At 48.4% G+C, this 15764-nt stretch overlaps 1 protein-coding gene and 1 long non-coding RNA gene across 3 annotated transcripts in view; both read left to right on the top strand.

Annotated features, from left to right (window-relative positions):
* The window catches only part of MAN2B1 (mannosidase alpha class 2B member 1), a 13504-nt gene extending 7732 nt beyond the window's left edge, over positions 1 to 5772 (top strand). For both annotated transcript variants that reach the window (XM_006918722.3, XM_006918721.3), the window contains exons 14-24: positions 282 to 455; positions 1246 to 1343; positions 1426 to 1543; positions 2742 to 2860; positions 2951 to 3052; positions 3234 to 3321; positions 3506 to 3586; positions 4022 to 4249; positions 4736 to 4891; positions 4995 to 5103; positions 5532 to 5772. In XM_006918722.3, coding sequence (XP_006918784.1) covers positions 282 to 455; positions 1246 to 1343; positions 1426 to 1543; positions 2742 to 2860; positions 2951 to 3052; positions 3234 to 3321; positions 3506 to 3586; positions 4022 to 4249; positions 4736 to 4891; positions 4995 to 5103; positions 5532 to 5641 — 1383 coding nt within the window. In that variant the 3' untranslated portion in view covers positions 5642 to 5772. The remainder of the gene's footprint in view (positions 1 to 281; positions 456 to 1245; positions 1344 to 1425; positions 1544 to 2741; positions 2861 to 2950; positions 3053 to 3233; positions 3322 to 3505; positions 3587 to 4021; positions 4250 to 4735; positions 4892 to 4994; positions 5104 to 5531) is intronic.
* Positions 5773 to 12263: 6491 nt separating this feature from the next.
* On the top strand, positions 12264 to 13935 carry LOC112485384. Its single transcript, XR_003048416.1, has 3 exons — positions 12264 to 12707; positions 12911 to 12971; positions 13372 to 13935. It is a non-coding gene; the product is annotated as an uncharacterized LOC112485384 (long non-coding RNA).
* Positions 13936 to 15764: the final 1829 nt, after the last annotated feature.

The raw sequence follows: 15764 nt of genomic DNA, 5'->3' as shown, positions 1-15764 counted from the left end.
TCCTCTGCCTCAAGGATCTCTTCCCCAATTACTCCCTCGCTTTTCCCCTTTCCCACAGTCTCTCCATTCTCTCAGTGGGTTCCCCCCGCCCCAACCTGTGGATCTTCTCTGCAGTCTTTAACTCAGGATTTCTGTCATCCCCATTCCCCCATCTAACACCTAAATTTCTTCTCCCCATCCTGGGACTCCTTCCCCTCCTGGAGTGTGACCCCTCCCTGTATGTGTTCTTTACATGTGTAGGCACAGCCTCTCGAATCGGTTTCCCTCTTCCTTTATCCGAGGTGGTTACAATGCCCAGCTCAGACAGACAGGAGCTGCTTTTCTCAGCCTCAGTGCCTGCCCTCGGCTTCAGCATCTACTCAGTAACCCAGGTGCCTGGCCAGAGCCCACAGGCTCACACCTCCAAGCCCAGATCCCAGAAGTCCTCGTCCCGCATCTTGACCATCCAAAATGAGGTGAGACCCCATTCAGATCCTCTTCCCTGCCCCAGTGGTAAATTTGAAGTGTCACAGTGAGCTGGATCAGTGAGTCTTGGTTTCCTGGTCTAGCATTACCATTCAGTCTCCCATCATGTGCCCTTGCGTGAGTGAGCGCCTTCTTTTGAGTCTCACTGTCCTTTCCCGGGACTGTTGTGAGGGCCTCGTATGATCATGGGTGACACTTGATGGATATGTCAAAGTTGACGGTCATAGGGGTTTGCAAACTAAGTGAAGTGAAGGTGTGTGGGAGATTTGAGTGAGGGAGCCACGTGGCCATTTGGAGGACATCTGGGGGAAGAGGAATCCAGGCAGGCAGGGAGCAGCAGACACAAAAGTCCTAAAGGAAATTAAAGTTTATAAATTTCCATTAGCCCCTAAAAGTTCGGCGGTGTGGTTCCTCTCCGTCAGTTGCACAAGCAGCCCTGATGGGCTGTGCAGACCAGCTAAAATGGATTTAGGGTATCACAGGCGCCCTCTGGTGGCTATGGGGGGAACAGACAGGGTAAAGCATGGTAGGCAGGAGCGACCAGGAAGAGGCTGGCTAGCTCTAGTCCCGGAAAGCCTTGGAGGTTGTGAGAAGTGGTCAGATTGAGGATAAGATAGAAGGTGGAGCTGTTAGGATTTGCTAGTAGGGTCATGTGTGAGGAGTGAGAGAGAGAGAAGAGGAAAAGGTGACTTTAGGGTTTTGTCTTGAGCCCCAGGAAGGATGAAGCTACCCTTGGCTAAAAGGATAGTCATTAACATCTGACCACCCTTTTCTGCCCAGTATATCCGGGCTAGGTTTGATCCTGAGACGGGGCTCTTGGTGGAGCTGGAGAACTTGGAGCAGAATCTCCTGCTGCCTGTTCGCCAAGCCTTCTACTGGTGAGGAAGGACTACCAGGTCAGGGAGGGGGCGTGAGCAGAGTTGGGGTCTCTTACCTGACGTTCACCTGCCCCGGCCCCAGGTACAACGCCAGTACAGGCAACTACCTAAGTGACCAGGTCTCAGGTGCCTACATCTTCAGACCCAACCGACAGGAACCACTGCTCGTGAGCCGCTGGGCTCAAATCCACCTGGTGAAGGTCCGGGGCCAGGAATAATGAGTGGGCATTGAGGGGTGTGTGGAGCCTGGGAGGGCGGTGCACTGTGTGTGGGGTGGGGGTTGGGGAAGATTTACATCTCCATCAGATCAGAGGGCTAAGACCTGAGGGGAAGACTTGAGGATCCTTTCACAGGGACGATATTCATCAGTTATACTGTGGCATACAAAGGCATTCGCATCTTCTGTGGGTGTCAGGATTATACATAGCTTTTGAAACTGGGGGTGGGGTGTTTCCACTTGGCCCATGAATGGGGAGAGCCAGGCAGAGCTACTTGAAGAGTTCACTAAGAATCTGTGCTGGGATGGGATTATGTCTGGGGTGGATACTGGAGAGTTCACACTTGGATGGGGCTTAGGTAGTTCACACTTAGGGTGGGTATTTGAACGTGCATTTGGCTAGGAACAATCTCACACTTGTAGGGTTTCCCGGGGCCTCACGTTGACATTTCTTCTTAGGGTGGGAATAGGGCAAGTAATGGCAAGACTCACCTTTGACATGACTCCCCTTGCAGTGAACCTCCTCATACCTGGGTTAGGGTATAATTTTGCCTGTTGTAACAGTTACCCAAATTAACTATTCTTAAACAAGACAGATGTTTCTTTCCATTGAACAGAAAGTCTGGCTGGGCCATCTAGGGTAGGTGGGGTGGTCCCACAGTCATCCAGGCTCCTTCTATCTCATTGCTCTTCCTTCTTCAACATTCAGCTTCTACCTCATGACCCAAGATAGCTGCTCAAGCTCCAGCCATCACATTTGCATTCGAACTGGTGGGAGAGGGAAAGGGGCAAGGAACATTGTTCATAACTCTATGATCATTTTCCACTGGGCAGACCATAGTCACACAGCTCCTGATAGCCTCAGGGAAGACTGGACAATATAATCTTTATTTCAGGTAGCCACATGCCCAGCTAGGATCCTATTCTATGGAGGGGAGATGAGGTAGTGGTAGGCAGCAAGCATATATGCCACACTCAAGAATTATGTGGCAATGACTGAAGTGAGAAGTGTGGGCATCATGCCTAGGTAGGTGGGGGAGGTGAGTGGTATTCTTATGTTATTAGTGGGGTTGACCCTGATGTAGGCCTTTGTGAGGTTCATGGTAGGCGTGGACATTTGTAGGGTTCACCTCTGCTCAAGTACGGGCTCACACCTGCCCTCCATTCCCATGTGCCTGCAGAAGGCCTTGGTGCAGGAGGTACACCAGAACTTCTCAGCCTGGTGTTCCCAAGTGGTTCGTCTGTATCCAGGACAGCGGCACCTGGAGCTGGAGTGGACAGTGGGACCAATACCTGTGGGGTGAGTGGCACAGGGTGGGACTGGGTGCTGGGGGCTGGGGCAGAGCGGACGTAGGCGAGCCTCACAACCTTGTCATTCTATTGGTTATAGTGATGGCTGGGGAAAGGAGGTCATCAGCCGTTTTGACACTGAGCTGGAGACAAAAGGACTCTTCTTCACCGACAGCAATGGCCGAGAGATCCTGGAGAGAAGGTGGGGGTGACTGGGGTCACCGAGGAGTGGTCTGTGGTGTGTTGGGGCCCATGGGTAGTGGAGGCCTCTGCTGATTTTATGAATAGGGGAAAGAGAGGTTGGAGGGGGAGCAAATGGTGGGTGAGCCTGGAAAGGGGAGCTGGGCCCCGGGTCTGACCAAACCCTACCCTCACCTCTCAAGACGGAATTATCGACCCACATGGGTGCTGAACATGACTGAGCCAGTGGCAGGAAACTACTATCCAGTCAACAGCCGCATTTACATTACGGTACCCCCTCCCCCATCCTGCTCCCCTGATCTTCCGGACATTTCTCTACAGAGTGGTCACCCCTCATTCTTAGCATCTCCCAGGTGTCCTTGGCAGTCCACCATCCCCTGTGGGGCATGTTTAGGGGCTAGGGCGGGCTGGCAGTGTGCCCCCTCACTCTCACCTCTCACCCCTCACCCGTCAGGACGGGAAAGTGCAGCTGACGGTGCTGACAGACCGCTCCCAGGGCGGCAGCAGCCTGAAAGACGGCTCCGTAGAGCTCATGGTGAGTGGCCTGTGCCCCATCTAAGCTAGGGTTCTCCCACCCGTTTCTGCCTTGGCCTCCTGCTAGACTTCGAAGCTGGTGTCTGACCCAGTTCTCCGCTAGGTGCACTCCTCCGTTCGGGCTTTCATTAAGCCGAGACCTCTATTCCTATATGAGACATTCCCTCCATGCTTTTATCCAGTCCTTACCCAGGTGCCCCCTCCAGGTCCTGACTTGCCCTGTGTACGCCCCCGTTAGGTCCTTACCTCTCTCTGTCCTAGTCCCCTGCAAGGTTGGATCCGCACGTCTGCTGGGGTCCCCCTTAGCAGAATTTCATCGTCAGCTGTTTCCCCGACTCTTCAGTTTCTCTTGAAATTCCCACAAGCCCTTACCCGATTTACAGCCCCGAAATTGACCAGAGGAGCCCTCACCCTCTCCTGGTTACTCTCCCTGCAGGTGCACCGAAGGCTGCTGAGAGACGATAGACGCGGAGTTGGGGAGCCGCTGCTGGAGAATGGGTCGGGGTTGTGGGTGCGGGGGCGCCACCTCGTGCTGCTGGATAAGGCCCAGACCGCCGCTGTCAGGCACAGGTTGCAGGCGGAGAAGGAGCTCCTGGCCCCGCAGGTGGTGCTGGCTCAGGGTAGCGGCACTCCCTACCACCCGGGGGTCACCCCGCGCAGGCAGGTGAGAGGCGGTGGGGCCGGCAGAAAGAGAGGACCCAGCTGAAGCCTGCGGTGGGGGGCGGGTCTCCCTAGGCTTAGCTAGGACCCACCTCGCCCGCTCCCAACTGGTCCTGGGGCAGCCATAAGCTAGCTAGCTCCCAGTTGCGGCCCAGTCTCATCGCACCTGTGCTGGGTCTACAGCCTCAGGGCCCGCCCCTCCTCACCTAACCTCGCTCCGCTCTACCCCAGGCTTGGTCCTGCCCCGCCCCTTGGCCAGTCCTGGCATCTCCACGCGGTAGCTTTATCCCTGCCCTCAGTCGGGTCTCAGGCTGGATCAGTTTGGCCCCTTTCGGGGTTCGGACCGGCCCCCAACCTGGCACCACCCCGTTATCCTTATTAGTTTAGCCCTGCCTACCAGGACTAAAAACCGCCCCCAGCAGAGCCCCGCCTCCTGACTTCGGCCCGGCCCCTCTGGCTTGGCCCCGCTCATCCCCGCCCCCTTCCGTAGTTCTCAGGGCTGCGCTGGGAGCTGCCGCCTAACGTGCATCTGCTCACGCTCGCCCGCTGGGGCCAGGAAACGCTGCTGCTACGCTTAGAGCATCAGTTTGCCATACAGGAGGATATGGTCGGCAACTTGAGCTCTCCGGTGACCTTGGACTTGAGGGTGAGGAGAGCAGAGGTGGGAGGGAGACAGGAGAGAGGCAAGAGAGGGGAAAGCGGAAACCCCATTCTGTCCCCACTCAGCCCTGTCCATCCACTCCCCGCAGGACCTGTTTTCTACCTTCACCATCACTGACCTTAAGGAAACCACGCTTGCTGCCAACCAGCTCCGGGCCAGTGCCTCCAGGCTCCAGTGGACACTGAACACGGATGAAGGTCTGCCCCCGGGCCTTGAAGCTAGGGGATGCGTGGGAGGTGTGAGAATGTAGGCCAGGGACCAGGTCCAGCTCAAGGGTCTGGGGTGGCATTCAGATCAGGTTAGGGGTTTAAGGGTCTTAAGTGGGTCCGGCAAACTAGCGGTGGGTCTTGGGTGTTTGAGGTTGGAGTGCAGTCCCAAGAACAAGATTTGAGGCTCTGTCAGCGTCTAGTTCAGGGGTGGGGTAGGGTTGTCCATCATCCCTGGGGTTGGCTTGATAGTCCTTGAGGTGGGGCTTAAAGGTGTGAGGGCGGTGGCTAGTCTGTAAATTCCTAGGGACAGATTTGAGAGTGTATGGCTGTGTCCAGGCTCAGGGGAGGGAGTCTAGGGGTGGGAGAGTGAGGTGGGTGAAGTCTGCATCCCTCACTCCTCCCCTGCATCTCCCCAGGCCACACACCCAAGTCCTCTCCCTTCCGGCTGGACCCGGCCAACGTCACACTGCAGCCCATGGAAATCCGCACCTTCCTGGCCTCAGTCCAGTGGAAAAAGGATGGCTAGACTTGCTGGGGGGCAGGAAGCCCCCTTTCCAGCCTTAACCCCTTCTTCCAGGGGTGGAGCAAACTGATCCCCTTCTCTTGCTGCTGATGCCACCAATGAAAGCCATTAAAATGCCACTACCAAGCCCCGGGTTAAAGTGTGACTTAGTGTGTTTTTTAAAAAAAAATTTTTTTGAGGGTAAGTAAAGCCTCCAAATTCTAGCTGCCTTTTGACTCTAGGGCTTGTAGAGAGGTGGCTTAGCTGCTTGAATCCTCACACCAGACTACATGGTTCGTGACCAGCCTCATCCTCCACTCCATCTCCCACTCCTGCTTCCTGCCTCTGTCCACTCAGACTGTGGCATAGCTGTCTTGAGTAGCTACCAAGGGCAGGCCCAGTGAACTGGGGTTTAGAATCAAGAGGAAGTGACTTCTGTGTGCAGGTCACTTGAAGGCACATTGAAGCCATGGAGGGGCATAGTTTAGGTGTGGTCAAGGGGTGGGGCTTAATCAGGAGTGGGAAGGAAAGAGCTGAGCCAATGAAGAGACAGAGTGATGTCAGGTTGGGGGTGGGTCCCACCAGTGGGCCATGTGGAGACCAGCATTCTGCTGCATGGGCCCAGAAGTGCCTCTAGAAAATATCAAATACCGTGTGTGTGTGTGTGTGTGTGTGTGTGTGTGTGTGTGTGTGTGTTGGGATAGGGGCAGACATGAGCCTAGGCTGGCCAGGAATCTCTGGGGAGTGCACCTTGGGCCTGGATGAGGTCACAGGTGGGACCTGGGTGCTAGACATACCTCTTGAAAAATTTTCTAAGTCTCTCCCTAAAGAGATGGACCCAAGGAGAGACCCAAGGAGGGCACCCCATCTAGTTGCCATCCCTCATGGGGTCCAATTGTTGGATATACCTCCCCTAAACTTTAAAGTTTCTTTTCAGAAGGGGGAGGCAGCAGAGCCAGCCATGGTAGCCCTGGGCACGTGCCCCAGGGCTGTCTGCTGTCTCTGTGGTAGGAGGTGCCCAACCAAATTGCTTAGAAGTATTCCTCTGGTGGTAGGGATTGGGCTGGGCTGGGCTGGGTTGTGGGCCCCAGGGATGGTATCTTGGGCCCAATTGCACATAGGCCTCCTGAAGACATATCTAAGTCCTCTTCCAAAGGTGGGCAGTGGGCTGCCTAAGGTTGCCTTGGATCCTCCCCTTGTCCTGCGTGGCGTCTGATGGCTGGATACATCCCTGCAAACCTCTTTATCCTTTGATGATGAGGCTGGCACAGGCGAGCCAGAGAGACTTGGTGGGTTCCAGGGCCAGGCTGTGGTTCTGCATGGGTCTTGGTCTTGGACCCATCTCGTAGTACCTCCTGAAAACGTATCAATGTCCTCATCTAAAGGAGAGGTACCAGCCTGGGAGGGAGAGATAGACCCATGGAGAATACAGTGGGCTCATGTGCTGTCACTCTTGGGTCCTGGTTATTAGGAGTGCCTTCTGAAAAGTTTCTATGACCTTTGGTGGAGGCCGGGACTGAATTGCAGTTGCTGGATGTGCTCCCCCCTCCCATTTTTATCAGTCTCCTTCCCTCCGGAGGCGGTAACAGGCCCTAGTCCTGCAGGGAGGCCCAGGGAGAGTGTTTTCAGCTTAGCCACGGTCACATGTGGGCCCTTTGCATCACTTATTCCTCTGAAAAATGTTTCCAACTTACCCTGCAGAGGGAGGCATCGGCCAGGCCCCTTAGGGATCACTATGGAGGGTGACCTGGGCCCAGCCACAGTCTCATGTAGGGCCAGGTTGCCAGATGTACTTCTTGAAAATATTTTTAAGCTCTCTTGGGAGAGATTTCCAATAGGACAGCCCCGGAGCCCCACCCAGTCTCACGTGGGTCAGGGTCATTGGGGGCGCCTCCTGAATAGTGTCTAAGCCCTCCTCTGTAGGCGAAGATCAGCCTGGCCATCCAGGAAGTTGTGTGGATGGTGCCCCGGGCCCACCAGGGCACCCCTGGCTGCTGTGGGCCAAGATATGCTGTTCTAGTGAGACCCAGAAGAGGTGGCATCTGGGGGTCCCGGCCGGTCCAGGTCAGTACAGGTTGCGCAGGTTGTCGCTGCCACCTGGCGGCCGCTTTTATATCGTTCTCAGGAGCTCGCCAGCCTTGGGCACGGGATGAGATCCCTTTGCTCAGCCCAAGGCTGAGTTCCAGGAGGCGGCAGCGATGTTGTCTCTGCTGCAACACATGCCACCTCCGAGCGTGCTCTCCTGAGATCGTCCCTGCAGTATAGTGGAGTGCAACATCTGAGAATTGCATGGGCCGGCTGACTGTCACACAGAGGTCCCCTCCGTCCGCGGGAACCAATTTGGGCCGTCCAGGGTTAGGGCGCCCTGGGCTCAGCCGCGTTCCCGCCTGGTGCCGGGTTGGGAGTGCCTCCTGAGAATTTTTGTAGGCTCCCCTCTGGGATCTGGGATCGCAGCCAAGGAGGCCCAGGAGCACCAGTCATCCTGCCACAATCCCGCACAGGACACTGTCTTTGGGTGTGAGTCCTAAAAAATTTTCCTTCTGAACAGGGACAGGGAGGCGGAGGGAGGATTCGCACTCAGCTTCAGTTAGTTACACTGGGGCCTATTCTTGGACACTCCCGTCAAACATTTGTAAGCCTCCCTCCAATGATAGGGACCATTATGGGCCAAACCGGGTCAAGAGGTGGGTGCCTTGGATTTTGTCACAGCCCACGGCAGGGCAGTAGTCCTCCAGAATCTGCTAAAAGCGGTTCCAGTTCTGCTTGGGGTGGGGGTGGGGCACTGGCCCCGGTTGGTCAGGGAGGTTCCAGTAAGATGCCCTGGAGGCTTCGTTTTTGTGTGGGCCTTCCAGAAAGTTTTCTAAGCCTTCCAAGGAAGGCTGAATCCTTAGGGGGCTGCAAGGGAGCCTGAGGAGGTTGCTTTCTGCAGGCAACTGTCCTCAGTGGGACCCAGTAATTACCTACACCTTCTGAAAACATTTCCTGAGGGGAGGGAGGCCCTGGGGTCAGCTCCCTACACCAGGATTGCTGAAGTCACATGTGAGTTCTCTTCATTAGATATACCTCCTGAAAAGTTTTAAGTATCTCTCTTTAGTAATAAGCCAGCCAGAAAGAGAGGCCCTTTGACTGCTGTGGGAGTCTGTTCACAGCCCAGATTGAAGCAGTAGTTAGAAACACCCCCTAAACCATTTCAGTGTCCCTCTACACAGGCTGTGACCAGCCCTGGCTGGCCCTGGAGGCTGGAGAGAGCAACAGTGTCCTGTCTGTGGTCTCACGTGGTCCCAGTTGTCATATTTGTCACTTGAAAATGTTTCCAAGTTCCTCTGAAAAAAAGATCACCAGTATGGGCTGGTGAGGGATACCGGAAGAGGGTGCCTGTGCCTGGCTGTAATCACATGTGATGCCGTTTGATGAGTGCACCTTGTCAAAAAATGTTAAAGTATCTTTCAGGAGGTATAGGGACCAGCCAGACAGAAATAGAGGCCCAAGAAATGCACTCAGCCTGGAGATGATCCTTTGTGGGGCCAGCTCTCTGCTTATTCCTTCTGGAAATTTTGCTATGTCTCCCTCTGGAGAAAGGAGCCCTGGGTCCTCCATCTTGCATGGGGGATAGGAGGCACCTTCTAAGCCGGTGGCAAAGAACTAGCTTGTCTGGTCAGTGATGACGGGAAGTCACCCACATCTGGCCACAGTGTTGCAATAGGTCATGGTTGTCACATGTGCCTCCTGAAAATGTTTCTAAGTCCCCTTTCTTGGGGAGAGGCACTGTCCTGGGCCAGTTAGGGATCTACTATGTGGGCACCCTGGATGTGGCTGTGGTCCTTCGAAGGGCCTGGTTGTTGGCGGTGCCCCCCAAATGTTTCTAAGTCTCCATCAGTGGAGGCGTTGACCCTTGTTGCCAGGTTCTGTGTTGGCCCCAGTCATCTGATTCAGCTCACACAGACATTTGTAATTCCTGGTCAGCATAGCAGGCTTTCAGAGAGCATCTGGGCCAGGCCTCAGTCTTCCATGGGTCATGGTCACAGAGAGGGCTTCCCAAAAGGTTTTTGAGTCCCTTTTTGGAGGCTTGGACTGGCCTTGGCTGGACAGGGAAGGCCCAAGGAGAGGGACCACAGTATGTTCCAGAATTTTCTAAGCCCCCCTCTGGAGAGGGGGACCAGCCTAGGCCTGCTAGGGACACCTTGGGAGAGATCACTGGGCCCAGCTCCTGTTCTTCATGAGGCTCAGTTGTCCAATATCCTTCCTGAAAACTTTTCTAAATTTCCTTTATGTCTGGGGCACAGGCTATGTCTGGCCAAGGAGGCCTGGGCGTGGCAGTAGTCCTATGTGGGTTTCATTCATTTGGAACATCTCTCAGAATGTTTTCTAAGTGATCTCTGGAGGGTGTCCAGAGCCAAGCGGCGGCCCTGCGTGGGTTCTTTATTAGTTTGCTAGGACCGTGTGACAAAGTACAGCTAACCCTTGAACGACATGGATTTGAACTGCGCAGGTGCACTTATATGCAGATTTTTTCAATAATACCGTAAATATGTTTTTACTTCCTTACGAATTTCTCACCATTTTCTTTTCTCTAGCTTACTTTATTGTAAGAATACTGCATATAATACATATGCCAAATATGTGTTCATTGACTGTTTATGTTATTGGAAAGGCTTCTGATCAACAGTAGGCTTTTAGTAGTTAAGTTTTTGGGGAGTCAAAAATTATACATGGGTTTTTGACTGCGTGGAGGGTCAATGCCCCTAACTCCATGTCATTCAAGGGTCAGCTGTACTCCAAATTGGACTTCTTAAACAACAGAAATTTGTCTCGTGGTTCTGGAGGCTAGAAGTCTCAGCTCAATGTGTCCTCGGGGTTGGTTCCTTCTGGAGTCTGTGAGTGAGAATCTGTTCTTGTATGTGAGTTTGTCCAATTTTTTCCTATTTATAAAGATACCGGTCATAATGGATTAGGGCTGACCCCAGTGACCTCATCTTAACTATTTATATCGGCAATAATCCTGTTTCTAAATAAGATCGCATTATCAAGTACTGGGGGTTAAAACTTCAACATGGGAATTTTAGGGTGAGACAATTCAACACATAACAGGTTTCAAGCATTGGAAGTGCCTCCACTTTACTGTACTTTTAGGGGTAGAGTTTTCTTAGTCCTCCACCAGAAGTTGGGACTGACTTGGGCCAGACAGGAAGGCTTGTGAAGACATCTGGACACCTGATGTCTTGGGGGTTCTGCTTTTAGGATGGACCTTCCCCAAATGTTTTTGAGTTCCTCTCTGAAGGGGAGGACTAGTTCAGGCTAAGCAGGAGGCCCAGGAAAGTCACTCTACTACCACAAGTGGTAATGACTGGTGCTTGGCTATAGAAGGGCCCCACCCGCCAAATATTTCTTAACTCCCCCTGTGATGTGTTTTTGGTGTTTCCAACTACCAGGCCCTATGTGAGACTGTGGCTGAGTTCACAGTGCCCTCCCTGAAATTCCCTGGTGACCGGATGTGCCTGCAGATTTTTCTAAGTCTCTCTCCTCTACACGTCTGTCCTTATGTCAGTGCCACACTGTTTTGATTACTGGAGCTTTGAGTAAGTTTTGAAATCAGGAAGTGTAAGGTCTCTAACTTTATTTTTCTTTTTAAAGATTGGTTTGGCTATTCAGGGTACCTAGAGATTCCATATGAATTTTAGAATGGATTTTTTTTTTCTCTTTTTGCTAAAAACATTGTTGGGATTGCATTGACTCTGTAGGTCAATTTTGGTAGTATGACATCCTAGTATTAATGAACACAGGTTGTCTTTCCATTTATTGGTATCTTCTTCAGTCTCTTTCAGCAACTCTTGTAGTTTTCAGTGTACAGGTCTTTTGCTCCCTTGGTTAAGTTTATTTCTAAATATCATATTCTTCTCGATGCTATTGTAAATTAAATAATTTTCTTAACTTCACTTTTGAATTAGTTGTTCATTGTTAGTGTATAAAAACACAATGATTTTTGCGTGGTAATTTTGTATTCTGCAAATTTGTTGAATATTCATTCTAACGGTTTTTTTCATGTGCAATCTTTAGAGTTTTCTACATATAAAATCATGTCTGTATACAGAGATGATTTTATATTTTCTTTTCCAATTTAAATGCCTTTTATTTCTTTTTCTTGCCTCATTGTTCTGGCTAGGATTTTCAGTACTATGGTGAGTACAATTGATGAAAGAGGGCATCCTTGTCTTGTTCCTGATCTTAGAGGAAAAGCTTTTAGTCTTTTACCATTGAGTATGATGTTCACTGTGGTCTTTTCATATATAGCTTTTATTACGTTGAAGTAGTTTCCTTCCGTTCCTTGTTTATTGAGTGTTTTTTTTTTAATCATGAGAGAGTATTGAATTTTATCATTTGCATATTCTGTACAGTTGAGATGATCATGTGCTAGTGTGGTGTATTATACCAATAGAAGGAAAAGCTTCCAGTTCTTCACTATGTTTTATTTATTAAACCCTTATGAAGGTTTTACCCTCTGCCTCATGGAGTGCTGAAGGTGAAATAATTTTTTTTCACAATCGATGGTCTTGAAATGATGATATATATTTTACCTTTATAGTTTTTCCCTACATGTTCAGGACCCTGACATCAGAGAGAAATAAGATGTAATGTGATCATGGTGACAATGTGTAAATCATTTCCATGTGTTCATGATAGTGTTATATTTATGAGAAAGTTAGTGCGGACAGAGAGTAAATCTCTGATGATCAAATCATAGAATAAATGTTTGGAGTTGACAGAATCATACTTAACCTTCTTATAAATGGAGTCTAAGATGGTAATTAGGGCTGTGTGCTAGTTTCTAGCACCTCTGCCCTATGCAGTTCTTTACATCAAAGTTTATTTACAACCACATTTATAAAAAAAAATAAATGGAGTCTAGGTGTCCAGTGCTGTCAGTCTCACACATCCTACTGTATATAAATTTGGGGTGTTTTAGGACATAGTGGGAGGATGTGGCTGTGAACTGCTCCCCCCCACCCGGAGTAGTGGGCCTTACTGGATCCTTCACAGAAGAAACTCTACAGAGATGTGATGTGGGAAACCTTCAGGAACCTGGCCTCAGTGGGTAAGAATGATGACTTTCCTTCAATTGTCAATTAAGGAACAAGTGTTTCTTGCTTATCAACATTGTTCCAAGAGGTGGAATGTGGAAAGGGAGGATGCTGGTAAATAGCCTGGGCATGGTCACAGCTCATCATGGATCTAGAAGCTGATAATTTTTCTATAATTCTAATGCTTTGGAATCATTTTTCTGGGTCTGCATTTTAGGAAAGGAATGGGAAGATCTTAACATTGAAGATCAGTACAAAAACCATGGGAGAAAATGAAGGTGAGTCACACAGTAGAGAGAAATGTATTATGTGAGAATTCTAGTATGTTATCAAAATTTAAAAAGAATCAAGCAAACAAATAAAAATAAACCCTGCTTCAAATGTATTTTTTCTTAGAAAATTTTTACCAAAATACTTTAAAAAGATGTAACATACATGTTTGCCAAATAGTTCAATTAGAAATAGCATTAATAAATCCCACATATGAATATCACAGTTTGATAATAGCAAGGGTGAAGTCTTCTTGGAGAGCATTCAGTATATTTAATTTCAGGCTATTCAAGTAAGACAGAATACCTATACTTTTCCTATAAATCATAATAAATATAATGAATATAAAATCATTAGTAAAGAAATCATTAATACCGTGCTTATTTTTGTTTTTATTTTTTATAACAGAAGTCCAGTGGAACAGTCTGTGCTGTGAAAGAGGTTGGTCAAGTGTGCAGAAAACTTCAGCCTTATTTCAAATCTCAGTCTGAAGAAGGAAACTACAAGAGTAATACCATGTGAACACAGTGCATGTGGAAAAGTCTTCATGCATCTTTCATCCCTTAGTAGGCACATCAGGCGTCACACTGGACAAAAAGCATATGAGTTTCAAAAAATATTGAGGGAAGCCAGATCAGTGTTGAGAATGTGGTAAAGCCTTCAGTTATCCACCCTGGTTTGAAAAACATGAAAGAAGTCACAATGGAGAGAAACCCTATAAATGTAGGGAATGTGGGAAAGCTTTCAGTTGTTCAAATTCACTTCGAACACATGAAAGAACCCATACTGGAGAGAAACCCTATGAATATAAGGAGTTTGGAAAAGGCTTCATTTCTCACAACCTTTCGAAGACATGACAATGCAATGTGCAGAATTTGGGAAAGACTTCAGTTATCCTAGCTCCTTTTGAAAGTGTGAAGTGATTCACTGGATAAAATCTCTTCAGTGTAAACGGCATGGGAAAGACTTGAATTGGCCCACACCATTACATGTGAAAATTCCCATGGAAGATAATAAAAATGTAAGTAAAATGAGAAAGCTTGATAGAAATTAATTCATGTATATGGTATGCCAGAAAACTTTCAACATGAAAGAATTCTTATTAAAGTCCTAAATATATTGTGCTTATTGAACATTTTTTAAAAGGGCATCGTTGGAGTATAGATTTCTACTAATTACTTTCAGAAATGAATATTCAAGTGACATAATGCTAAGAGTTGTCTTTCAACAATAGTACATAAGATTAAAAGGTAGTGCTTTTTCCTTAAAACATTTAATAATATTTTCTCACCATTTTGAAGCCTGTTAGATCCATGGGTGAATTGAACTGCATTTCTCATATGCAGTTAGGTTAAATTTTTAAATAATGTTTTATTCGTTCTGTATTAAGGGACCATTGAAAAATGACAGTTTGGTATTTGGCTTTTCTGAGTGGCCTTGTGGAAGTCCTTTCTATGCCTAGTCCACTATATATATTTTACTTTTCTTACTGACAAAGTTTTTTTTGGGGGTGGTGGTGGTGGTGATAGATATAAGAGCCTTTTTTCTATTTTCCATACTAATAAATAATTGGAATAAATTTGATGTATGGCAAGTTTATGAAAGAATCTAGTTTTGTGTGAATTATTATTTTCACATTTGGTCCTTTGTTTTTCATCCCTCCCTCTGACTGATATTTCGTGAATAGATTTTGAATTAAAAAAAGAGACCTGTGAAAACATCAGGTAGAGATGTTTAGAGGCAGTCATCCAAGGAATAAGTGGGGTGAGCTGTAGAGAGAGGGTATTATTTTGAGTAATATCCTAATTGCATATAAAAATAGATATGACAGATTTTCAACATCTTTTATTGTAGGAGTGGCTGAAAGTCTTTTGTTTCAATGATCCGCAAAAGCCCCACAGCCCATTTTGCTCAAGTTTCATTTCCATATGCTTAGACATCCAGCATACGTGAAAGAGTGGGAAACGGAAGTAATAGCTATGAGTTATAATCAAGAGAAAAGGAATTCAATCTTTTCCATTTTTTTTTTTTGTGTTTAACTTACATATTGGACAGGTTTTGTTCAAATGGGCACCACAGCATATTCTGTTGGGGTGATGGCATGTTTTTCATCTTTTGATGGTGATATTACTATATATTTGGGGAAACTCACAAATAACTGCAAATATTTCATATATATACACACACAGACACAGTCACGTGCCACTTGATGACAAGAATAGATCTGAGAAATGCATTGGTAGGTGATTTTGTCATCATCTAGATGTCAGAGTGCACTTACACAGAACTAGGTGGCATGTCCTACTACACACCTAGGCTATATGTTCATTAGTGACTTAAAATGTTGTTTTGCAGTGCATGACTCGAGTGTGTGTGTGTGTGTGTGTGTGTGTGTGTGTGTGTGTGTGTGTTTAATAGAAAACAAGGAACACAATTGCTAACCTATCCTGGGAGAATGTTAAGCTCTCCCGAACCTTGATTTCTATGTTTTCACCACTTCTTTCCACCAATGTGGGATCCTTATTGGGAAGAACCAAAAGTCTGTGATGAAGAATTCAGTCCCCACCAGGCCTTTCTTGCAGCCCTGTCTTAATTAAGGAAACATCCTGTAGGATTGCACTGCTCTCATCTCATTCATGTAACTAGGAGTGAAGTGGGAGGGCTCCCAGAATCTGTCCTGGAGTTTAAATCAGGTTCCTGGGACAGATCTCTGGACGCGCTGTGGCTCTGAGACATAAAGTTGCATCCCAAGTGGGATCTGCCTGGGATCTGTCCTCAGTCATGGGCGTCAGCATCATTTC

Source organism: Pteropus alecto, unplaced genomic scaffold (assembly GCF_000325575.1).
Source record: "Pteropus alecto unplaced genomic scaffold, ASM32557v1 scaffold388, whole genome shotgun sequence".
Taxonomy (NCBI): Eukaryota; Metazoa; Chordata; class Mammalia; order Chiroptera; family Pteropodidae; genus Pteropus; species Pteropus alecto.
This window is presented reverse-complemented; position numbering and strand designations above follow the sequence as displayed.